The 25,156-nt window shown below is 43.3% G+C and overlaps 1 protein-coding gene across 6 annotated transcripts in view; it reads left to right on the top strand.

Moving 5' to 3' along the window:
• ITGA7 (integrin subunit alpha 7) overlaps positions 1–25,156 on the top strand; it is a 65,687-nt gene that overhangs the window by 8,879 nt on the left and 31,652 nt on the right. For 3 of the 6 annotated variants that reach the window (XM_070937770.1, XM_070937774.1, XM_070937771.1), the window contains exons 2-6: positions 16,314–16,441; positions 18,932–19,011; positions 21,235–21,490; positions 22,236–22,358; positions 22,775–22,894. In XM_070937770.1, the coding sequence (XP_070793871.1) occupies positions 16,314–16,441; positions 18,932–19,011; positions 21,235–21,490; positions 22,236–22,358; positions 22,775–22,894 (707 nt within the window). Of the gene's footprint in view, positions 1–16,313; positions 16,442–18,931; positions 19,034–21,234; positions 21,491–22,235; positions 22,359–22,774; positions 22,895–25,156 lie in introns of those variants that run through there. The other 3 variants (XM_070937772.1, XM_070937773.1, XM_070937775.1) reach the window with 3 other exon arrangements.

The raw sequence follows: 25,156 nt of genomic DNA, 5'->3' as shown, positions 1-25,156 counted from the left end.
AATATATTAATAAAAGGGAAAATTACTAACATGGAGTATATACACAATTATATATAAAATAAACCAAGATGAGTAGATGGAAATTTAGGATTAGGAAATTTAGTTGTATTATTAATATCTACAGTGTGTTAAAATATATTATGAACTTTATATATTAAGGATTGGAAATTGTGAGGACTTGTAGGTACACTCCCGGGATTGATTAAATATTGTTAATATTTGGCGCTATTAATAATCCTACACATTTGGAATCTGGATGTTATGGTGGTATAATGAGTAATTTTTAAAATATTAGATAATAGCATTTAGTAGGGGAACAAATACATGGCGTAAAGAAATGTAATTTAGGTTTAAATGAATTAATGGGAAAATGAAAAAGGATTATGAAAAAGAGAATAGCATCGTTGAAGTTGGAAGATTCGGACTATATATACTGATTTGGATTATTAGTGTTAACATTGTTTTTTAAAAAAGACTTGACCCAGTCAATGTACTGTCCACAAAATATGTATATGGAATAAAAAATAAAAAAAACATTAAAAAAGAAAAAGATGGTTGAGCATAATCACATTTAAATGTCTCTACACTCCCCTGCTCTCTGTTTTTTCCCATACTGTAAATTTTTTTTCTTCTGTGTGAGAAAATTCTGAGGGCGAGATCAATTTTATTTCCGACTCAGCTTCTCTGCCAAAGGCCTAATAGTCCTGAAAGAGACTGTAGAGAATAAATGGAGGTAATGATGAATATTTATAGCACAACTGCTAGAGCCACTGGCTGCACCCAGAATTAGTAATGGGACGTTTAAGCAATGACATCCCAAGTCTAGTTCTCCTTTCTCTCCTCCTCCCTTCCTCCCAAGCTCCACTTAGCTCCAGATGCTCTACTTCGGCCTTCATTGAGAGTCTCTAGGGGTGTGTATGTGAAATAATATCTCCCATCTAAAGAACCTGGGAAGCTGCTGCTTCCTTCCCTTCTTTGCTATATTTCCTTCCCTGGGAACTGCCAGGCCTGCCCCCTCCCTCAACTCCTCAATTATGCAAAGGCAGCTGAAATCAATAATCCAAATGGAAATGGGAATTCTTTCATTCCAGGCCATAATAAGACCTCTGGGTTCGTAACATATAAATAAAATCCTTAAGCTGATTTTAAAGTGGACCTTAAATGCAATGCAGTGTGTAATGGAGCAACGGGAGCGGGGTGTGTGAGAAAAATAACCATTGTGGGTTCTGTTATATTTTGCCATTCATGATTTACCATTCTGGACAGTTAATACTTTTATACTTTTGGCTGGAAAGGTGAAAGGCTCCCTTTCCTTCCCATCCTATTACGCACTAGTGCATTTATGAGTACTCTAGCTGCCAGTTACAGAAAGCGTCATCCAGTTTATATAATTAATGAAGATAATACAAACACACACATATAAACCAGCACATTTATAATCCTAGATGGAAGATTCTCTACAAAAGGACAGTGTGTAACTATGCATCCATATTTACAGGAATTTGGAATGGTTTATTCTGGGTTAAACCCAGCCGTGACAAATATAGCAAATAGTCTCACAAATCTACAAACCTCTTATATTTCTTCCTTTAGTACAGGAGAGTGTATACAATTCCCTTACTCTCCCACCTGAGCACACAGTCTGCTTGAATAAACCAGTTTTAAGTATCCAGGTGCCTAAAGTGGCCTTTCTTTATCACTAATAACTCGATAACCTCACAGCAAAAAAAAAAAAGTGATCCTTTGGGTCCCCCGACCCCAAAATACGTCCATAGTGATGTAAGTTAGGCTCAGAAGAGTCTGTCTGTCCATCTAGCATTAGATTGGTCTCTAGGGCGGCAATTATACTGCTGCACTAAGAGAAAAGAAAAATGTTATACAGGGAATTTATTCCAATTTGTAGAATAGAATAGAATCAAATTCTTTATTAGCCAAGTGTGATTGGACACACAAGGAATTTGTCTTTGGTGCATATGCTTTCAGTGAACTTAAGGAAAATAAAATACATTCCTCAAGAATAAAAAGATACAACACTTAATGACAGTCAAGGTTACTAATAAGCTATCAAATCATATTAGGAAACAATAAAAAACAATATAAATTGAAAGATACAAGCAACATGGTTATAGTAATAAGTGGGAAGAGATAGATACTAGTAAGGAAGAGAAGAATAATAGTAATATAGTTTTAGTAAATTATTTGACAGTGTTGTGGGAATTAGTTGTTTAGCAGAGTGATGGCATTTGGGAAAAACTGTCCTTGTGTCTAGTTGTTCTGGTGTGCAGTGCCCTATAGTGTCGTTTTGAGGGTAGTAGTTGAAATAATTTATGTCCAGGATGTGAGGGGGCTGTAGATATTTTCACAGCCCTCTTTTTGACTCATGCAGTATACAGATCTTCAAGGGAAGGCAGGTTGGTAGCAATTATTTTTTCTGCAGTTCTAATTATCCTCTGAAGTCTGTGTCAGTCTTGTTTGGTTGCAGAGCCAAACCAGACAGTTATAGAGGTGCAGCTGACAGACTCAATAATTTCTCTGTAGAACTGGATCAGCAGTATGTGAAAAAATACCCAAAACTTAAATGGAGCATTAGTTAAATATATGAAATGACTGACACTGATTCTTTAAAAGTTTCTGGCCTGTATATAATTCTTGGAGATTGATCCTGAAATCTTCTACAGTACATGTAAAACGTCTGGTCTGTTCCTGAGAAAACACTTTTATCTACCCCTACAGATCAAATGAATAGTGCTGGAAATTTCTTTCCTGTTACACATTTTGCATCTCCCGATTGTCACGCTGAAGGAGAGCTTGATCACTGGGTGCCCGTGTAGAACCTACATCCTTAAGTGAAGAGGATTTATGTGTAGGAATTTAATTTTATGTTTTCTGAGGGGAGATGAGTTCCCTGCATGATCATTCAGCAGAATAGATTGAAGAATTTTTCTTCAGTTAATTTTGGGGTTTGCCACTTCTTTTGAGGTCCAAAGGAACACCTGTCAATCAACAACTGAATCAGAGAAGGTGGCATGCTTGGCCGGTGCCCACAGTCTACTCATTATGACTCAGAGGCTGAGCTGGCAGTTGTGGAAGGAATGTACTGAAAGGGCACCTTGGTATTCCCAAATCTATGTGTGAGTCTTTTGTTGGTTGGCTGTCAGAGTCAGTCAGGCACCCACAGAGATTCCAGGATGGTGTTTGCTGGCTTCCTGGCAGGACTCTGATTCTGGCAGTAGAAGGGACCGTTGTCCAGTCTCCTGCCCACACTGCTGTGAACCTCCAGCCTGTACTGCCACTCCAACACTAGCTTCAGCCAGGCAATGTGTGAAAGACTAGGCCTGTGAGAGCCTTGGAAGTATGCAGAGGAAAAGGAACTTGCCAGCTGCTTCTATAAGCACATCTCAGTGGCCTTCATGGAACACTGTTCCTTCCTTTTAGGCTTCTTCTGGCCTTCTCACCTGGATCATTGATGTCACCCTGCCCTCCAAGCTTCTGCCTTCCAGCTTATCCTCTCTTCTTGCTGTGGGCTGGAGCATTGATATCAAACAGGGGCTTTGGCATTTTCCCTTCCTGCAAGAATGCTGTCCTTACTATAGCAGCTTGGGGGTGGGGTGGGGGTGGGGAACCAAGGTTTCCTTGATTTGGTGTCCATGTGTGCATTTTCGTTAAATGGACAGGACAGCAATCATTACATAATTCTTCTCTGTTATATCTCTCCCCACCTTCCTGCCCATCCCAAGACATTCTTCGCATTCTTCATCCTTGAATGGGTCTGTAGAGACTTCAAACAAGGGATTGAACTCATTGAAGACGAAATAGGAACTTGGCATAAATAAATAATTTCTCCTTTACTAAGACCTACTCTGCGGAGGGCTCCAGAGATTGGAATAGTGCTCCTCCTCTGTCATCTCTTGTACCAGATTGTTCAGCTGTTCATAAAAATCGCTGTTTTTCTGCATGATCAGCTTCACTTATACTATGAACTCCCCTCTGATTCCTTAGCCTATAATAGTCCCTTGCAGGGGTGGGCTGCTGGGGGTTCGCATGGGTTTGGGAGAACTTCTAACTAAGATTCTGTGCAGTTCGGAGAATCCCCAAATCCCACTCAAGGCTGGCCCTGCCCACGCTGCCCCTCCCAGGAGTCCCCACGTGGCCTGTTTTGGATGCAGGTAAGTGCAGGGTGCGCACAGAGGTTCGGGGAGGGCGAAAAACAGGCCTACCGGAAATTCGGGAAAGCCAGAAACGGGCCCATTTCTGGCCTCCAGAGGGCCTCCAGAGCCTGTGGAGGCTGTTTTCGCCCTCCTGGAAGCTCAAGAAAAGCCTCCGGAGCCCAGGGAGGGCAAAAACACCGCCCGCCATGCTGCAGAAGGCTGACTGGGCTATGCCCACCATGGCCATGCCGACCCACAACCGGGCAGAGAAACCCTTGCTAAAAGTTTTGAAGCCCACCTCTGGTCCCTTGAATACTCAAGCGGGTACAAATATTCCCTTGCTTTTTTATCTGACACAGTGGCCTACCTGGAGGAGTACATGTGACCGGGTCACATCTGTGGTGTGCTTAATGGAGTGATATCTATAGGGTTTCTGTCATCCTTTTGTGTCAGAAGCAAGAGAGACGTGCTGGGAAACAAGTGTAAATCTCCCTATTCAGGGATTAAACCACGCTGCCTCTTTACCTTTTGGGGATAGAACAAAATGGTGCTTTCCAATTCTGTCTCATTTGTTCACTGGGAAGCTGATGGCCGGAGAAGCCAGAGCTGAGCAAAGAAGCACTCAAAATTCTTATCGTGTCTCTGGTTATTTTGGATTGTCCTTGTGCTTGTTGTTCCAGGCAGTTATTTGTGGCAGAGGCTCCTGTATTCTGTCTTGTTCACTCGTTTGTGACCTTTTGGAGAAGGACAGCACTTTTTTATAGATTTGTTACCAGAATTAGGCAAGACTCAAAGCAGGATAGTGGGTTCAGTTATATTTTTTTTGGGGGGGGGATGTCTTGGCAGAAGAGACCTTCTGTTTTGGTATGCGAAGTAAGAAATCCAAAGGGTAATTCTCCACTTTAAATTACGCACCATAATAATGTGCTACTTTTCATGGTACTATCATGTCATAATCTGTCTACTGCCTGGCTGTCAAACATCCTGAGTACCATTACTATAATTACTACTAATATTTTCCACAATAGGCTACGAGTAGGGTTGACTTCTTTTAGAAGCGGAAGAATAACATATACGTATTGATCTCAATGTTAATTATTTCATTTTATTTTTTCTGGAAGGAAAGAAAGATGTGGGAACTCTGAGATGGGTAAAAATATCTGGAGTATCTGGTGTGGATCATGGATACGCTCTTCCCTGATTGGAAAAAAAAACTTATTCAGTGCTTCCGTAATGGCCACTTTGTGCCCCTGCCTTGGCCAGTCACTGATGATACTCAGAGGAACATGCACATATATACACGATCTTGCATGAATATTTCTGGCCCTCCTCCTTTTTTGGACATGCTGGGTGCTGAGTTATTTTGAGTGAATTCCTGTTTATTTTTACCATCTCTCTCTCCCTCCCCACTTCCACCCACCCCCTCTTTCTTCCACTCCTCTGCATGGCCTAGCCTTCCTGCTGCTAACTATCCTCTTCCCTAACCCTGATCTGTAATGTGAGGATGAAGTAGGAATTCTTTGCAGAAAATGCTTCAAGAACTCCAGGATTGGCTGGAGGTAGGGACTTCCTTCTCCAACCAATCAGGAAAAGTAAAACACTCACAGTTCAAGCAGTCATAAAAGGCAATAAAGTGGGACAAGGAAACAGTGTAATCCAACAGCTATGTAGGAGGACCCCTTACAATGCAATGGGCAAATTTATACTTTCTCCAGGTATGCAGTTGCGTGAAGATTTAAAAAAAAAATACTATGGATCAAACAGTTGTGTTTATATGTAACCATTTCTAAGTAAATAGGAAATTCAGTGTATTTCCAAGATAAACTCAATTTCCTTCATACCAAGCTGGATTCTGGATGATGACTTCATGGACATTTTTAGCAATAATGTCAAAATGACTTGTTGCAGCCTTCCTTTGGATGTTCCTTCAATTACTCTGCAGTTTTGAGTTTTCTTGGTGGTTCCATCCAAATACTAATTAGGCCTGACCCTGTTCAGTCTCTTTTAGATCACCCAAAGCCTGCTAGCTGCTGCCTCCTGCAGTGATGCTTTCAAAATACCTGTTTATTAATTCTGTTTATTCAGCCTTGCCTTTAACATGCATTTTTCTTCTGTCATTTGACATCCACACTTTGCCATGCATTTCTGAGCAGAAGGTATATTTTTGGGGTGCCTTGCTGTCTCTAATTCTGCTCCCATGAGCGAGCCGAGAAGAATTCAGGATAGCCATTGTAGGTACAGGAGAGAATCCTTTAGAAATTAAAAGGTTTGCTTGCATGGCATTGCCAGCTAATGGTTATTGACTATCCTTTGTTAACATTGTTAATAGTCAGATAGGATTGCCTGATTTTTTTTTGCTGGACCGTCTGGGGTTTAACAAACAACATTTAATGTGCTTGAGAACTCTGCCAAATCCAGATTGGGAATTGGAGCAGAGAGAAAAATTGACTTCAGATTTCCAATTTGATGTTAGAAAGACATTTGAGAGCAGGTAGCTGGAGCTGGCCGAAACTGGAGATGCAGTGAGAAAGGAGAAGAGAACATTCCCTAGTAGCTGCTGGAGTCCTCAAGACAAATGAGAGTATAGAAGCCTTCATAATATCAAAGGAAAGAAGGAAAAAAAGGAAAGAAAAAAGGGAGGATAAGGAAGGAAGGAATGCAGATTGCAGAGAAAAGCAACAAAGATTATTAGGGAACTGGAGGCTGTAACATATGAAGAATGGTTGCAGGAATTGGGAATGTCTAAACCAGGGATGTCAAACTTGTGGTCCATAGGCCGGATGCATCATGTGCTGGCCCCGCCCGGTTTAACGAAGGGGAAAAAAGTCCCGATACATCATGTGTCACTGCCGTGATGCTGCGAGTTTGACACCCGTGGTCTAGACCAGGAGTGTAAAACTCAAGGCCTGGGAGTTGGATCCGGCCCATGGGGTGCTTAGATCTGGCCTGCAAGGCTGCCCTGGAAACAGCGAAGGACCGGCCCCCAATGCCTCTGCCAAGAAAAATGGAGCTCCAGGAGGCTGTTGTGGCCAAAAACAGGGCCCGGGGGGGCACACGTGGCCCACTCAAGCTCTATTTTTGCTGTAAGAGCACTCGGGCCACCACAAGCCCCCCTGACATGAGTGACATCAAGATGGCCACTCCTACCCTGGCCACGCCCACTCGGGCCCCCGAGGTCAAAACACAACCCTGATGCGGCCCTCAATGAAATCGAGTTTGACACCCCTGGTCTAGACTAATGAAAAGAAGGCCTAGAGGCAACATGATAGCAGTGTTCCAATATTTGAGGGCTGCCACAAAGAAAAGGGGGTCAACCTATTTCCCAAAGCAGCTGAAGGCAGGACAAGAAGCAATAGATGGAAACTAATCAAGGAGAGAAGCAACCTACAACTTACCAATCAAGGAGAGAAGCAACCTACAAGCGAACGGAGCCATGCAAACAAGCGAAGCCCCATCCGCGGAATGCAGGCAGCATGCGCAACCAGGCCCTTTCCAGTTTGCAGGAAAACCTCTCTCCACAGAACTGGTCCCTGGTGCCCAAAAGATTGGGGGGTGCTGCTTTAGAGAATTTCTGGGAAAGCTAACCCCATCTCCTCTCCTTGAAGCTCCACTTCGTAGAAGGCAGGGGCACCTTTAAATCAGCGATGCTTTCTTCCAAATAGATTGCTGATGATAGAAGGAATTGTGCAGAGTAGCTTTTTAGAATAGGGCATATCGCTGGATGTGATTTATAGTTCTGTTAGTTCTTGAAGCCCACCCATTTTTTAAAAAGGGGATGGACATTAGTTGAATGTTCTCCTGAATTTAATAGAATGCTTCCAAGCTACAGACAAGTTCCAAAGGCTTATGGAGCTGGTCTACATCTTCATGTAACTGTATTATAACACTGCTCTGATTCAGTTTTTATCCTCTCTGGAGAAGACGATAAAACCCCATAAACAATCTTCTGCAATCTGGTCCCCTCTAGAGATAATGGTACTACAACTCCCGGAGTTGTAGGAAACTGCAGTATGAATAACATTTGGAGGGTATCAAAAATATGGTTAAACAGGCCTGGATAGGAAAATTGTATTTAGGAGTTATTTATATTTCTGTTCTGCAATTGTTCCTTGAAATGTAAGCAGGACATGGGTTTCCCCATGTCCCTAAAGCTCCCCTATCCCTAAAGCCATTCCCTCCGCAACATATCACACACACACAGACTCTGCTAGTGTTATTGCTGGAACTCTGACAGAACCAGGACACACAGAGGAAGAAAGAGACACAGGCGAAGTAGGTGTTCCCCAATAAGATTCTGCTGGGAGACTCAAGGCAGAGCTGATTAGCTGGCCTTGGTGGAGAAGATATATGTTAGAAGCAGCAACATGTCCTATTAAACTGGCGAAGATGACTCTCCATATCCTCTTCCACAAAACAGTAGGTGAGGTCTGTGGTGGGACTCCAGTGATATCACAAGGTGATGTCACTTAATCTGGAATCCACCCCAATTGACTTGGAGGGATTGAATCTGAGCCTTTGGTGAAACCTAATCTGTCCCTCTGTCTTCTTCTTCTTTTTTTTTTTTTTTGGACGAAAGCCATTTTTAGTCTGTCTAACCACATAGCTCAGCTTTAAAGGAATCTCAAGCCCACTTCTGCTTCCTCCCAATCTATGAAGACTCTACTATGTTGGTGATGTTTTGGATTCCGTTGATAAGCTTTTCTTAAGCACTCAGGCCTGCTTGTGGCTCAAATGTAAGCTTTTGGAGATGGCCTTTGCTCAGGAGAATTTGTGGAAACATTTCACATCTCTCTGCTTTGTTTTTCCTGCAAGAAAATATTGAATGGGGAATTTGTTGAGCTTGTCTTGTCAGTGCTATAAGATAAACTTGATCAAGAAGCCAACTCCTCAGGAACATCTACTTATACTTGATTGAGGTAGTTTATAGTAACAGAACCTTGTAAGTCTGCTTGTTTTATCTTTCCTCCCTCTTGTATCTTATCAAACAAGCCATACCCCATGGGGTCATGGTTTTGGAGATATTTCCTTATCTAAATAGGATGATTAAAGGCAAAAACGCAGTGGGGAGTGAAAGCAACGTCTAACTTCTGGCTGGGTTCCCCATTGCGTTTTTTTGTGGGAATATGGTAAGGACAACGGAAAGCTTCCCTTCCCTTCCCTTCCCTTCCCTTCCTCTCCCTTCCCCTTCCCAGCAACCAGGTAAGTGGCTGCTGCTTTGTGGGGGAGGGAGCAAGGGATTGTTAGATTGGCTTGGAAACTGTCATGGAACATTGTAAATGAAGATTACATGACCATAGCAGAAGCACAGCAGCAGCCAGAAACTCTGAAGCAGCCATAACTTCCCCAAATTTCATTCTCTCAGGAGTCATGAGTCCTGGATTTTAGATACATTCTGTAAATTAGCCCATTTGAGGTACCTTAGTTCAAAAATTGTTGCCCTATCATGCACTGTTTTCACTGGTTAAAGGCCACGACAAGGACAGTTTTAGTAGCATATAAATTGAATCAGTGAGGAGCCAGCTGGAGTCTCTTCCAGTGGTGAAATCCAAATTTTTTTACTGCCAGTTCTGTGGGCGTGGCTTGGTAGGCGTGACAGGGGAAGGATACTGCAAAATCTCCATCCCCTCCCCACTCCTGGGGGAAGGATATTGAAAAATCTCCATTCCCACCCCACTCTGGGGCCAGCCAGAGGTGGTATTTTCCAGTTCTCCAAACTGCTCAAAATTTCTGCTACCGGTTCTCCAGAACCTGTCAGAACCTGCTGGATTTCACCCCTGGTCTCTTCCTAATACTATCTTATTTCCAGGGCTTGCTTCTGCCCTTGTTGTTTTTGTAATGGCTTCTGAATATTTTTCTACAAGGTCATGTCTCTTCACATCTGGACTTTTCCTTCCTTTGGCTTTTAGCTGAGATTTAACTTGTGTACTGTTAACTGGAATTCATTGGTTGAAAATTCCACCTTAACTTTTTCTATTTTTAAAAAGAGGTGATTCCTTCTCCATCAGCATGGGACGCATAAGAAACAGAGAAAGCGCCTACTGGGAAATCAGCTTGTCAGAGTCTGTGAAAAGAGGAGAATTGTGTTCCTCTGTGAAGAAATTGGCAGCCAGATACTTTCCATTAAATTCTTGTAACTTCATTGTCATGACTTTTAGCAATTTCCTCTATTCCAGGAAATCAGTATTTTAGTTAAATATTTGTTTTTGTTTCCCTTTGGCTAATTGTCTGAAAGCATATTTAATACTGGATATTTCTGTGTCTTTGAAACTCCTCATTTTGCTTTGAGTTTTCCTGAAGGTGTGACTTGCTTGTTGCATCTCTTTGGCTTGATGTGGTTTCGATTAAGCACTTTGATGTCATGCGAGAAAGTTAGGCCAGTTTTTCCACCTGTTCTTTGAGTGTTAATTTTAACAAGTCATCCAGATTTAAGAGTGTTCTTGGAGCACATGACAATTCTTGATTGTCCCAGTAATGGTTTTTGCAAGCAGAGTTCCCTTTTACAGATGAGAAGAGAAGTTGGGATATATTGTGCGTTTAGGGTTGTTGAATTGATATAGGATTGAGGTGGACTTTGTAGGGAGATTTCTCAGTTTATATTTTATTCAAAAGCTTGTGCAAAACCTTCCATCTGTGTGAAAGACAGAACTCTTCGTCTCTGGATAATGTCTGCTGACTTATGAAAGGCAATATGTCAGAAAGGGGAGGGAGACAAACATAAAGCAAGATTTGGCTCAGAATCTTATCTAAGTTTGCAAACCATTGATAATTAGATATAAAAAACAGCTACAACTCCTCCCCCATCTTTTTTGAAGAAGCACATTTAAGGTTACAAGTCTATATGCATTTATTTGAAAGAATGCTGTGAGTAGCTTTCAGGGGTTGGGGGGAAGTATATGTATTATACTTCAAGGCCTGTAGGACGACCCCTGATCAATCAGTTCAGATGTCTTCCAGGTGATTTTGATAATACAGGTAGTCCTCAACTTACGACCACAATTGAGCCCAACATTTCTGTTGCTAAGTGAAGCATTTGTTAAGTGACGTTTGCCCCATTTTATGACCTTTCTTGCCACAGTTGTTAAGTGAATTATTGCAGTTGTTAAGTTAGTTTAACAGTAACAGAATTGGAAGGGAACTTGGAGGTCATCTAGTCCAACCCCCTGCTCACGCAGGAAACCTGTACTAGGGATTCAAATTGCCGACCTTTCTGATGGACAAGCTCAGCATCTTAGCCTCTGAGCCACCTAGTCAGATAGATAAGTTAGTGTCATAGTTGTTAAATGAATCTGGCTTCCCCATTGACTTTGCTTGTCAGAAGGTCGCAAAAGGGGATCACATGATCCCGGCAGTGGTGGGTTGCCCCTGGTTTGCAGCGGTTCTATAGAACCAGTAGTAAAACCGGCGGGAGGCTCTGCCAACCGGCCCCAACGTCATCAAAACGCTTCTGTGCATGCGCAGAAGAGTGCGTGCGCGCACAAGCGAAGCAAATGCGTGCGCGTGGCCGAGTTGCGAACCGGTAGTAAAGGTAAGTAGAACCCACTCCTGGATCCCGGGACATTGCAACCGTCATGATTGTCATAATTATGAATCAGTTGCCAAGCATCTGAATTTTGATCCCATGATCATGGGGATGCTGTAACAGTCGTAAGTGTGAAAAATGGTCATAAGTCACTTTTTTCAGTACCGTTGTAATTTCTCATGCTCCAGATCTATATTGTGAGTCCTTCCCTTTCTTCATCTCTAGATAACTTACCAAAGTTTAAGCTGACTGTCCTTCTTAGCCCTAACCATTAATATTATATGATATAAAGAAAGATCTAAGTCAGGGATGGGCAAATGTGGCTCTTTTACAACCTGTGGACTTCAACTCCCAGAATTCCTGAGCCAGCTGGCTCAGGAATTCTGGGAGTTGAAGTTCACAGGTTGTAAAAGAGCCACATTTGCCCACCCCGATCTAGGTTATGCAACCTTTACCCCTGGTCACCTTAAAGACATTTCCACACAAATATAGGTATGAAAGGATGCAAAAATGATGAAACGCACATCATGACATCACAGTGCAAACCCCAACTTCATGCATTTGTCCTAATGCTGGATGAAAGTATGTAAACCATGTGGCTTCTGTCACGTGTTTTACCATTCAGGATTGCCCATGGGAACAGTGCACCAGTTTGAACGCAGCTCTGGATTTCTAGGAGCTGTAAGAGAGAACTCGGCCAGTTTACTTCTGGCTCAATTATAGTAAAACTAGTTTCTTTTTTTTTTTCTTAAATGCATGACTCTGTGTATCTTGTGGATGGCCCATTTTTGCATTTGCGACCATTCCTGCCTCATCATGGTTCCTGAGCTTCAGGTTTCTGGGAGAAAGATGGCTTGAGGGCCATCTTTCAACTCCCCCTCAAAGGAACTGCCTGGACTTTTTTTTCTTTTGCTAATGAGTAAATAAATTTACGGGTATAGACTAGTTTATTTCACTTTGGCTGGAATGGGGCTGGTGAGGGGATGTTTGTTAGTGTGCAACTTGTGGTAGCTTGGACTGAAAGCTGTTCTGTCCCCCTTCCCCCCCCCCCCAGGCAAACACACAACCAGGCACGCCTGCCAAGATTTTATTAAACAATCAGACTAGAAACCCTTGCAGATAAGAGTTTTGGCAGGAAACTGCGAAATGCCTGCCAAGTCAGTTTTCACTCACAGTAAGCAAGAGAGAGTTTATCCTCAGTCCGGTTCAGTAGCAAAAAGTAATCCACGAAGCAAGAGTTAGCCAAGGTCCAATCCAAATATGCCCAAGCCAGATTTCACGTAACGCGATGTGACTCTCAGGTTTTTAACTTTGACCGTCACAAAGCCTGAAGAGCAATCACACCCACTTTTATTCCTTGTGGGGTGTGGCTCAGTGACTCAGCTCAATCTCTGGCCCTCCCACGCTTCTTTCGTTGTTGCGCACGCTTCTCCCTCCGACGCTGCCTGGGATCAAGTCAGGATTCATCATCCTCGCTCCCTATCTGTTGTTGTTCCGATATGCTTTCCTCCTGGCATACCTCAGGCTGTTCCTCTTGGCCTTTGGATGGAACTTGAGGCATTGCCAGAGAGGAGGGTCCTGGAGAGGGAGGCCTTATCAGTTCCTCCCCATCACCTTCTGAGTCCTCTTCCTCTGTTAGGACAGGCTCAGGAGTCAGAGTCACAACAGAAAGCAATGACTTTTGTCCAGTATTTTCGGCATTGGGATGGTGGCAGATTTGACAATGAACTTTTGAGGGATTATAAAAGTGGTGGTAAATGGAAGCCACGTTACTACTATGCAGATTCATGTTATGCCAAGAGTTCTTCAAATTGCCTTTTTTCTCCAATGAAAGAACCCATATTTCCATTTTCCAAACTATGGGTTTGTGGGTTTTGAAATGCCCACAAAGTTACAATGCTGGGCTTCTTGAAACGTAACTGATATGAGCAATAACCTTTTCCCCCTCCCCTGCGATGATTTTCTATTTCATTTGGTGACCTTCAGTCTAATGAAATGAACCCATATGAATGTCCATGTGTTGGGCCTTCTTCTGTCCACTGTGCCTCTATTGTGAATGGCCAATTCAGCAAGGAGCACTATAGAGAGAGAGAGAAAGAGAGAGAGAGAGAAAAGAGGATTCTGTGGGTTTGCTCTTTTTGCAGAGAACAAATTTGAGATGTTTCTGAGATGTTTGTGGGCACTTTTGTGTGGTGCGTGCATAATTGTGCAGGAAAAGCTACAGCTGGTTTTATTGTTTCTCCTTGGGACTTCTGCATAACTCGTGTAGTTCTGGAGATATCTGCATATTCTCTAAAATGTGCATGAAATAAGGACAAGACAGATTTTGTTTCAGATCTCAAAATCCAACGATCTCCTCTATTCCTATATCACCTGCTGCTGAGCAATAGTGCTCCTTATGAAGATTTTACTTACAAAGATTTTACGCGTGTGGCCCTCCTGAGCTCCATTTTCGCTGGCAGAGGAATTGCAGTAGCCGGAAATGGAGCTCGGGAGCCCATTTTTGCTGGCAGAGGCCTGCCACAAGCGCCCCCAACATGAGTGACATTGAGCAGGCCACACCCACCCTGGCCCCCTGAGGTCAAACACAACCCTGATGCAGCCCTCAATGAAATTGAGTTTGACACCCCTGGTTTAGTGTGTCAGGCTGTCCGAATTACCCACTCCCTAGGGAAGTGACTTATCCCTGTGTGGCAACAGCTGCAGCATTACCAATGTCTTGGTAAAAGAGGTGTGGCCATTTTTAAATCCTCCCACTTGCTGGAAAGGAGACTGGGAAGCTATCAGTTTCACTTGGGGTGGGGGTGAGGGATGGTTAAACATCTGCAGTGGGCCAAGCAGGTTGAACCTCAGTAGATTAGTCACTTAAAAACCTATTTGTTTTGTGTGCCAAAAAGGGAGCAAAAGTGTAGAAGAGAATGGAAAGACAATGAAACTCTTGTTCTTCTAGAGTTGGCTAAGATTTTGACTTTGTTTCAGCAGTGGGACAGAAGGATTAAGCCTCCAACAACCCTCGTATTCTGATGACCCAGCTGGCATTCAGGTTAATAATTAACTCCTATCTATGTCCTGCAGCATTCTGATTTTCTCTTTTTCTCATTTAAGTGTGACATACAAACAGGAACAAGGGTAGCTTATCCATATTTTATTGAATGGCTGCATCCACGCAGCATTCTAAATCACAAACAAACCTGCCACGCAGGGGTGAAATCTACTTACCTTCCTTACCGGTTCGGAAGCACATGCACCGTGTGTGCGTGCTTGCTTCGCTCACGCGTGCATGCGTGTCATGTGCGTGTGCACACCTGCGCATGCACAAAACCTTCTGTGCATGCACAGAAGGTAACAAAAATTACTTCCTGGTTAAAACCAGGAAGTAATGACACCTGGGCGGCGATCGCTACCAGATTGCCAAACCACAGGGAAAAATTGCTACCGGATTGGGCGATCCGGTCCGATCCGGGAGCATTTCACCCCTGCTGCCACATCATTATAGCTTAACCCAGCCTGCGAAAACAAATAAATAGCACTACTATGAAACGTAATCGTTTGGAAAAGAAAGGGATTCTGCGAATGTGATTCAGCATGGGAACTCTTAACTTTGTGGGTGAAATTTTGTCTTGGGAATTGGTAGACCGCGAGCAAAAATACAGCTGTTTTGGTCAGGAATGCAAGCATGAAATGGGTTGTGGGCTGTTCCAAGTGACATCATGTCCCCCGTTAGGAATCCTGGTTGCTGGAGGGAAAGGACAGCTGTGATGGAGATGCAGGAACAGGTGATGCGTGGTCAGGAGCTGAAGTGGGCCCTGCATCTGCTTGAGGCAAAAGAGTATGAATACACTCCCCACCCCCAGCTGTTCACTGCCTCCTTCTCCCCCTATATGTGCTCCTGACAAAAATGCCTAGGATAGAATTTATTCTCTCTTTAAACTAATTGATCTTTTCAGAACGCACATTAATGTCAGAAGGGGGAATACTCAAGGTCGTTGTGGCTTAGCGTGAAGGGGAAAGGAGACCAGCAGCTTTTGCCAGCTCAGCAGAAATCTGGTTCCCAAGTGTGCTGCTCAGCCCTCCTCGTTTCCCTCGCTCACATCTTTGTATCTATCACAATAATAATTTCAGTTCCTCCTTCTGTACATCTATTCATTTTTTTTTGAACCATAATTCAACCTTTCCCTTATTTTCTTTCAATCCTGCAGAATCCTTGGCTTTCCTTTAGTTCCGGTGCCCCATTTTCTCCTTTCATTCGATGCTTCTTTTTACTTTAATCTGTTTCCATTATGCAGTAATTTTTCTCCCCTTAAAAACAAAAACCAACACTTTAGTTTGTTTATACAACTGACTGTTCGTTATTAAAAATAATCCAGTGCAATAGGATACAAGATGCAAAGAATAAAACCGTGAAGAAGATACTTGGCAAAATTACAAGAAGTTTAAGAAACCATTTTATGAGACAGCAGGACTGCAAAGGACCAAAGTGCTAGCCCATATTCAACAAAAGGCTTGACTGAAGAATCAAATGCTTCACTTAGCAGGCCACAGCTGTCCAGATGCAGAGCACTCAGTAAAAAGCTCACATGTCCTCCCATCTTTGCTCCTTCCCATCTTCTTTCAGTCCCTCTAACTTTCTCCTCCATTTCTTTCAGGCTGTTGGTGGGAGCGCCACAGGCTACTGCTTTGCCCGATCAACAGGCCCAAAGAACGGGTGGCTTATATGCCTGTCCTTTGACTTACGAAACTAAGGACTGTGAACGTGTGCCCATTGATGACGGAGGTATGGAACAGTATGGTTAAATTGGGGTGAAAATGAACTCTTCCTTCCACATAGCAACCTTCCTTCTCTGATTTGGATCAGGCTTAAACTGGAGTCAGTTTGGAATCTGGGTTGTCTGCAATCAGAATGGGACAACTTGCCATGTAGCTAACTCGCTGCGGCCATATCACCATGGCCAACTCACTGCAGGGCAACTCGCTACGGGAGAACTTGCTGTGGGACAATGCATGCGGGATACCTCAAAGATTTTACGCTGGAAATCATGGAAATCATGTTGAAGAAACAGTGGCGGATAACATTTATTGTGACTGCAGCGAGTTGCCTTGGGGCGAGTTGACCGTAGTGAGATGGCCTCAGCAAATTGGGTACGGCAAATTGTCCCTTTCTGATCGCAGACAACCCAGATTGGCAAGACAATCCTGTGGGAAGATGGCTGGACCGGATTGGCTGCAATGAGATGGCAGGGGCACGCTGGCTGTGGCGTGCTGGTCATGCCGAATTGACTGTGGCAAGTTGTCCTAAACCCATCTGTGATTCCTCCTGAGTTTACTAAAGGGGTAAGCAGAGAATCTTTTTCAGTCAGTGTAGAGCCTGTGGCCCGAAACACATGATAATAAAATGTTAAACATTCAGAAGGTCTCAGTTGCTGGCCGCTAGATAAACATAAGTCACTTCACCAGCTAGTGTCTTCTAAATGTATTGGATTTCAATTCCCTTGGCCATCTAGCTAGGTGTTGAGAAGGTGGGATCAACACACCAGGAGACTATTATCATGGTGGGGACCATGGCCGTTTGCAGGATTGAAAGCTTTTATCAAAATGACAAAAGCAGGACCTCATCATCATGATATAAGCTCCACCCTTTTTGTATGAAGTCATGACACATGTAGAAAAAGGGTGGGACTTGCATCACAGTAGGACATGGGTGTCAAACTCATGGTGACATGTTGCCATCACGTGATGTTTCATGATGTTTTTCTCCTTTGTGGAGCTGGGGTGGGCGTGGCCTGTGTATGACGTATCTGGCCTGTGGCCCGCCAATTTGACACCCCAACAGTATAGGACAACACTGCTTTCGTCATCTGCCCTCTTGACTTCTTAGTAACCCCCTCTCTCTGCCCATGAATGCCTCTGTTGGGAAGCATAGTTAAAATATGTGATTTCCAGAGCAGCTAGCATGATTGCAACCTGGCAATTTGCATTTCTTTAAAAGGAAAAAGCTCAGCTGCATTTGACTCAGTATGTGCTCTAGGGGGCAATTCCTTGCTGACCTGTGTTACTCATGAGGCAATGATGAAGAATGGTCATGGAGCTGATGATTGGTCCGGATTGGACACCTTTCCAGCATAGAATCTTGTCCTACTTCCTCATTCTGGTTTCACATTGCATTGTCAGAAATGTTCCCAGGTGGGCACATTCCCCTGCAGCGAGAGAAGGGAGTTTTTGCAGTTGTCTAAGTACAGCTGTAATTTGAAGTGGAGCAAGGAGGCTGGGAGGGAAATTAACTTTTTATCCCATGCTGCAGACATGGTCTAAATTGCTCTTGTTAAAGTCCTTAGAATTTATGGAAGAACAGATACTTACACATTTTCCTTTGTCAAGCTGATAAAAGCTTTGGTGGAATCAGATACAGAAGAGGGTTAAAGCCCTCTTTCTGTAATTGTGATCCAAATCAGAGCCACACAGCTTCTTTCAATTAAAGAAATTGAGATTGTTTAATGGGTAGTGCTGTGTGTATCTGTGTGTGTGTATAGTTTTGTTTTTCCCAAGGAAGAACTAAAAGAAAATACTGTCTAATCAGTTTAATTTTAGCCTAAGGATATATCCTCATGTCTTCCTAAATCTTCCAGATTTAAGATAGTGTTTTTCCTCTTCTCTTTTTGCTGGGGATGCAATATATCGCACTTCATTGATGATGTCGTCAGGAGGAAACCTGTCTAGATCCTATTGGCTGCTCAAGATAGCCCTCTTTGGTCATTGGAAACTGCCCTCCATGGCCATTTTGGCAATTAAACTATCATGGGGTTTTTTGCCAGCTGATAAATTAAAAAAGCACTTTAACACCACTATCTCTCTGTGCCTTAGCCACTCTTGTATTTGTTGCAATTTGTTGTATCATAGAAAGCAAAGATCAAGTCTTGTCTGGATAGAGCCTGGATAGCTCTGCAGACAAAAGCACTGTAATTTAACACCAGCTGTCTGCAATTACTGTAAGTTTGAATCTCGCCAGGCTCAAGGTTGACTCAGCCTTCCATCCTTTCTAAGGTAGGCAAATTGAGGACCCAGTTTGTGGGGGAAATAAGCTGACTTTGTATAAAATATACGAAAGTATGAAGGCTATTGCTTAACGCATTGTAAGCCGCCCTGAGTCTCCGGAAAAGGGTGGCATATAAATCAAATTTAAAAAAAAGAAAGTCCTCTGTGCCCCAGTAACAAAGGGTCAAATAATCTTCGTTCTTTAATATCTCTCTATTTCTTTTCCACTTTGCAGTTGACCTGAAGAAGGAGAGCAAGGAGAACCAGTGGCTGGGTGTTACTGTCAACAGCCAAGGCCCCGGAGGAAAGATTGTGGTCAGTGGCCATGACTGGATGGGTGGGTGGTCATTCTGTTTAACCTCTTTGGTTCTGGCCAAGTAACCTAACAGAGTCCAGCCTGGTGTAGCTAAATTGCATAAATCTGAGTTTATGAGGAGGCAGCATGCTCAGCTATGAGGAAAGAGATTTAGAAGCTACTACAATCTAAGTCATGTGGATTGGGGGAAATGGAGAAACCCGAAGAGATAGATTTCAAATGGGTAGTGATGGTGAAGAGTGAAGTTGGGGAAGATAAAATTAGGAAGGAAGCTTTTCTTTGCTGTGTTCACACAGGTAAAATTGTGCTTAGTATTCTGGGTGAAAGGAAGCTCCTTTACACTGCAATCACCTTTCACACTGCTGTTGAATAAAATAATGTAAACATATCCTAACACTGTGTCCTCTCTACAGAAAAAGTTGTATAGCTGAAAACTAGAGTGCACAGGGAAAGTTAAAGAATCCTACCTACTTTGGTAGCATTTGTAGAACTCAAGCAGTCTAATATAAAGATATGTTGTCTTCCTAGAAATACTTGAAAATAACTGAATATATGCTAAGAAAACCTTTTCCCAGCCTAACACTGTGCAGATATTTTCCCAGGATCCTTAACCAGGCTAATTTTCTGGACCTAAGATTTCAACACACAACATGAACACTATTCTGGGAAAGCTAGAATATAAATGTCTGGCTGATTTCTAAACAGTGGAGCAGGGTTGGTCTGTTATTATTTGAAAGGGAATATTAGGAAATAACAAGGGATATAAGCTAGACTGAGAAGTTTTTAAAAATACAAGCGGATGACAATTGCAAAACATTTCTAGTTGTTGTCAGGAAAAAATCCATATCCATAAAGTTAAAGATAAGTGAAGCTTGATTCCGAAGAAATTACAACTCATTTGAAATAGCTACCCATGTGAACATTGCCTCTGAGTGGAACAGTTTAGATGACTAATTTAAAAATCCTTATGCCAATAATTCTTGGTTAAATTGGGTGGCTATTGAAATTAAATAAATACATTCTTCATTACATATAGAAAACGGTCTGTAGGAAAGGTTTTCCTTTTGCACTGATTTAATAATATTAGTAGGGAGAATTCATATGGTGTATCAGGGCATCCAAGGCTCATCTGAGGAGTTTATGGATTATTGTTTATGCTTAGATTTATATATTTATTTACTTATATGGCCGTCTATCTGGCTCACAACAATCCATAAAACACAGTGAAAACCAAAGATACTCTTCCTAAATCCTGTTTGGATTATGGTTTTCTACATAAAAGTTTGGGATGGCTACTCTGTGATAAGAACTGTGTCTTTTGGACTTCACTGGTGAACAGGGCCTGATTTATAGACTTCAACTTTCAGCTCCATCTATTGATTTCAGGAACGATGGTTTATAGAGCACACTTTTCAAGTATAGTTCTAATTTATCTGCCACAGTCCTAGGAAGTCGTTGGCTTGTGGCATACCTCCCATTCATAGCCTGAAGTGGTACCTTCCAGGAAAGAATACATATCATTTTTATTTAGTTTAAATCCATTCACAAGGTGACAAACTTGTCACATGTATTTCACTGCTGATGTCCATTAAGTGGGTCTGAATATACAGTACACACCACTCTAGTCATGATAAGTGGGCTAAGGTGTATGTGATACTTTGGGCCTCCTGAGCAATTGTAGGAAAAGAAAATGCAATTTTCTAGTGCTTTCTATTTGTGTTTCTATCCATCCATCAATCAATTAAAATAGCATTAGCTTTTTTATCACTGAAGCAATCTCAAAGTGAGTGTTAGGCATTGTCAACTTGTCAAAATGTTTAAAGCTTGTCTTGGAATTATCCCTGTTATCTGTTTTGTGCATGTGTGCGTGTGTGCGTGTGTGTGTGTGTGTGTATACACACACACACACACACACACACACACTATATTTGGCTATTATTTGATAATTATCATGCCTTGCTTTGGAGCTTCCCTACCTCTAGATAAAGTTACCTCAGAAAGGATGGTTAAAACCATGATTAAAGCTCTTCCCCATTGCTTAGGAACTACAAAAGAGGGGCTTATGGCCTAAACCCCACTCATAGCCTGAAATGGTACATTCCAGGGAAGTCCAGAAACTCTCCTATGCCTTCTACAACTAATGTATGTGCAGAGAGCCTAGAGGCCACACATACTTTCTAACCCTCTCTGCCCTGTCTCTTTTCTCCTCCCATGAATCCCAGACCTGCGCTCACTTATATGAAGCACGCAACCGTGTGAATGAGTCCCTGGAGACGAGGCACGTGATTGGCCGTTGTTACGTACTCAGCGAAGGGCTGCAAGTGGCCGATGAACTGGATGGTGGCGAGTGGAAGTTCTGTCAAGGGCGCGAACAGGGGCACGAACGCTTTGGTTACTGCCAACAGGGAATAGCCACAGGCTTCACTGCAGATAGACATTACATCCTCTTTGGGGCACCTGGCACATACAACTGGAAGGGTAAGCCTTTGCTTTCAACAAGGAATATTATTAAGTCAGGTAGCCCGACCCACAATTTGGCAAGCAGCTCAATCATACTGTACCCTCCATTTGAAGCTGCAGATATTCTACCCCAAACAAATAGGATGGTTGTGAGTACCATTCATGCCCTCATCAATTGCTACCCAAATCTGGGAATATGTCCTCCTAAGTGCCCATAGAGGGGGGGAGCGGTTTCCATATTTTCTATACTGAATGGCACTGGATGGGTGTATCTCCTAACCCTCCAATCCTACAGGGATTATGTGGAGGGTTTTCAAATCTAATGCATTGCCTCTGAAGGATCTGACCTCCCCAATATGACCAGTACTGGCAGGAGTATTCTTCTGTACCAGAAAGAGCAGATCATGGGCACAATCACTACAGCACAGTTCAACACAGTTGCTGCAAAGACAAGCTAACTCCCAGGATCTTTCATGGAACCAATGGGCTTGTCACAAGCAAATCTAGAGCTTGGTATCCCTAGGAAATGCTCATTGTGTCTTCTGCTCTTTGCTCCCAGCATTATTCTAGAGGGAACCCTTGTTTTAAGCCTTTGCCCAGATCCTCCCTGTAGATTTGATAACAAGCCGTTGCCTCTTCAGTCACCCCTACAGAAGGGCAAATCTGAACAACATCCTTGTTTTCCTACTATCCTGCGAGACTGGCCATTTTCTCCAGTGTCTCCCTCACTCTGCCCATCATTAACAGGTGTTTGGTTTGGCAGGGACCATACGGGCAGAGCTGAGTGTCTTGGATTTCATTCACTACGACGATGGGCCGTATGAAGCCGGGGGAGAAAAGGACCAGGACCCCTCGCTCATCCCCTTGCCAGCTCACAGCTACCTCGGTACGGGGTTGTGCCCAGCAGGCCAAACACTGCAGAGCAATCCGACAGGCCATCACAGGGCAGGGTGTTGGGGGTGGGAAGCAAAAATTTCACCTGGGGAGAACTAAAGACTGGCCGACAATCATCATCTCAAACTCAGTCTTGAATTGGAAGAGTAAATTTCACTTGTAACAAGCTGCTATCTCGTTCTTTGGACCTGGGCAGTTATAGCTGGGAAGTAGAATGGTTTGATCAGCAACAATATGTGCCCTGGGTGGTAACTGGGGCCCAACCAGACGATAATGTGTGAGCACAACCCATGGAAGTCCCCTGACTCCTGCTCAATGCTCTGTGGTGTTTCCCTGCCTGGGCGCCGAACTTTCTCATACCGCTAACCATCTCTCTCCTCTCTCTCTCTCCTTCCATTGGCCTTGCAGGGATATTGTTTGTGACAAACATTGATAGCTCAGACCCTGATCAGTTGGTCTATAAAACGCCAGATACCAGCGAACGGGTCCCCGGGACTGTTGGAGACGTAGCCCAGAATAGCTACTTAGGTTTGTAAGGTGTTGGTGTGCCCGTCTCCGTGATTTCTGCCTCTTCCTCCCCACTATTATTTTTAGCTAGTTTCTGTTGTTTTCCCCTTCTGTTGTGTTTTGTCATTCCCCTCTTCTCCACCTCCCCCAAATACATGGCAATCAAATTCTCAAGTCCTGCTACTTTTAACCAGCAGAGGGTGCCAGTCCCAGCTCCTGCTGCAGCTTTAACTGTAAAAGAACAGGAATCTTTTATCATGGCTTTTTTTGTTTAACAGGCTGCTGTAACAGGGAGCATATGACTAAGAATAGGGGATCTGGGAAAAGCAATTCAGTAAATAGCTTAATAATGACTGTTCAGCTTTCTCAGTGCAGCCTGTTTCGATAGGGATTATCACCATTAACATGGGCATCAAGAGTATCACAGCTAAAAAGTGGAAGGGTTTTTTTTTTTTAAAAAAAAATCTATGTTAGAAAAGAGTGAGTAGAGAAATGCCACATTATTTTGGTCTGCTTCCAAAGGCATATTGGATATTCTGGAGTTTAAGGAGCATAAACCTCTGGGCTCAAAATACATTATGAAATGTATCTACATCTGCATGCTTCCATTGTATGTCGCAGTCATATGCTTTATGTCAGAGCATTTGGCATTGTGTGTGTGTAAGTGCGTGTGAGGTGTGAGAGAGTCAGGAATGTGACCAGATGTGTGTGTGTATGTATGTGTGTGTGTGTGTGTGTTTGTTGGGGGGGAAAGAATGTAATCAGGAGCATTCATGGAAAAGTAAAAAAAAAAAAAAAATCAAGATAGCAGCTATGATTATTTGAATGTATGCACTGCACGTAAAAAAGGCCAGGGATTAATTCTCATAGTTATGACGGCCATCTTGACTTTTTTTGACACCTCCCCTCCACTCTATAGACTTCCTGGATGTAATCATTTGGAAGATCCAGTCTTTCCAGCCTGATAATTTTCAGATGTTGTGGTCCCCATCTTTCAGCCGACATACCCAGGAGTCACCAAGGTGGAGAATCATGGCAGGAAGCTCTGAAAGGATGGACGAAATCTATATAAGCAGATGGAACATGGGCACAATGCTTCCGCCTTCCTAACATTACCATTAACTCCCAGACAGATCAGAGTGAAAACATCTCATCTGTCTGGTGTAGCTGCCGTACAAGTAGGACTGCTGGGACCGCATCTTGACTTAGTGAGAAGTCTTTGCAGGATTGGGGTCTGCTAATCAGTTGGCCCTGACTTCAGTTGAGCTGCCAGGTGGGGCTATTTAGGGACATGGTGTGTCAGGCGTGAACAACCAGACCCACAAGTGCAGAGTTCAAGCTCTTCAAACTACTTTATTGTGTTTTGCCAATAATGTGTATAACTGCGGTGATTCAGTGGTAAAGATGCCGGGCTTGTCAGCTGGAAAGCCAGCAGCCCAGGTTCGAGACCTGAGCATCACGCAATGGGGTGAGCTCCCGTTCTTGCCTTAGCTCCTACCAACCTAGTACAGTAGTTTGAAAGCATGCAAATGCAAGTAGGTAAATAGGTACCACTTTGCAGGGAAGGTAAGGCCGTTCTGTGATGTCATGTAGGCCACATGACTGCAGAAATGTCTTTGGACATTTCAATGGCTCAATGGCCTTGAAACAGATGAGCCCCGCCCCCTATAGTCACAAGAACTAATGGAGTAAAATCTGCAGGGATTTTGTTACCTTTTAACTTACATTAGAGGAATCACCCCAGGCTGGTAACTCTCCCTTGGGAACAATTCAATAAGACTCCAAGGATCTTGGGGGGTGGGGGAGGAGGTCAGTCCTAACCCTTTTGCAGTTGCACCGAGACTCCATGCTTGATCTCTCCTCCCTGTCAAGCTAGGTGCTTCTTGACTGATGTAGAGAAGGTTGGCAATTCTGGATGAGTAGTTCTTGAACCCAGGAACCGGCCTTGACTCTAGTGTGGTTTGGGTGGTATTCTTCTTACAGGGCTATATGCAGATATTCAGGATGCTCTTTAGCTTCAGATTGTTGCTGGAACTGCATGTGATGCCAGTGACTAGAATCACCAGGGCACAGGTTTAGTTGTAAATCATCTCTGGCTGTTTCCAGATGGAGCTAATCTGATTTTAATAGTGCACCTGCTGCTCCCAAGTTGGATGACTGTAACGTTCCCTATGTGACAGTCCTTATTAGTTGGTGCAGAGCAGTGATGGGCAGTAGCAGGGGAGCTTGGAAATGGGTGCAGGTGACTCCTGTTCTGAGAGCTCGGTACTGATTGCAGGTGGA

This window comes from Pituophis catenifer, unplaced genomic scaffold, assembly GCF_029215685.1.
Source record: "Pituophis catenifer annectens isolate HBS135680 unplaced genomic scaffold, rPitCat1.0.hap2 SCAF_2, whole genome shotgun sequence".
NCBI classification, from domain to species: Eukaryota; Metazoa; Chordata; class Lepidosauria; order Squamata; family Colubridae; genus Pituophis; species Pituophis catenifer.
Note: the sequence above shows the minus strand (reverse complement) of the source record. Positions and strands in the feature narration are given on the sequence as shown.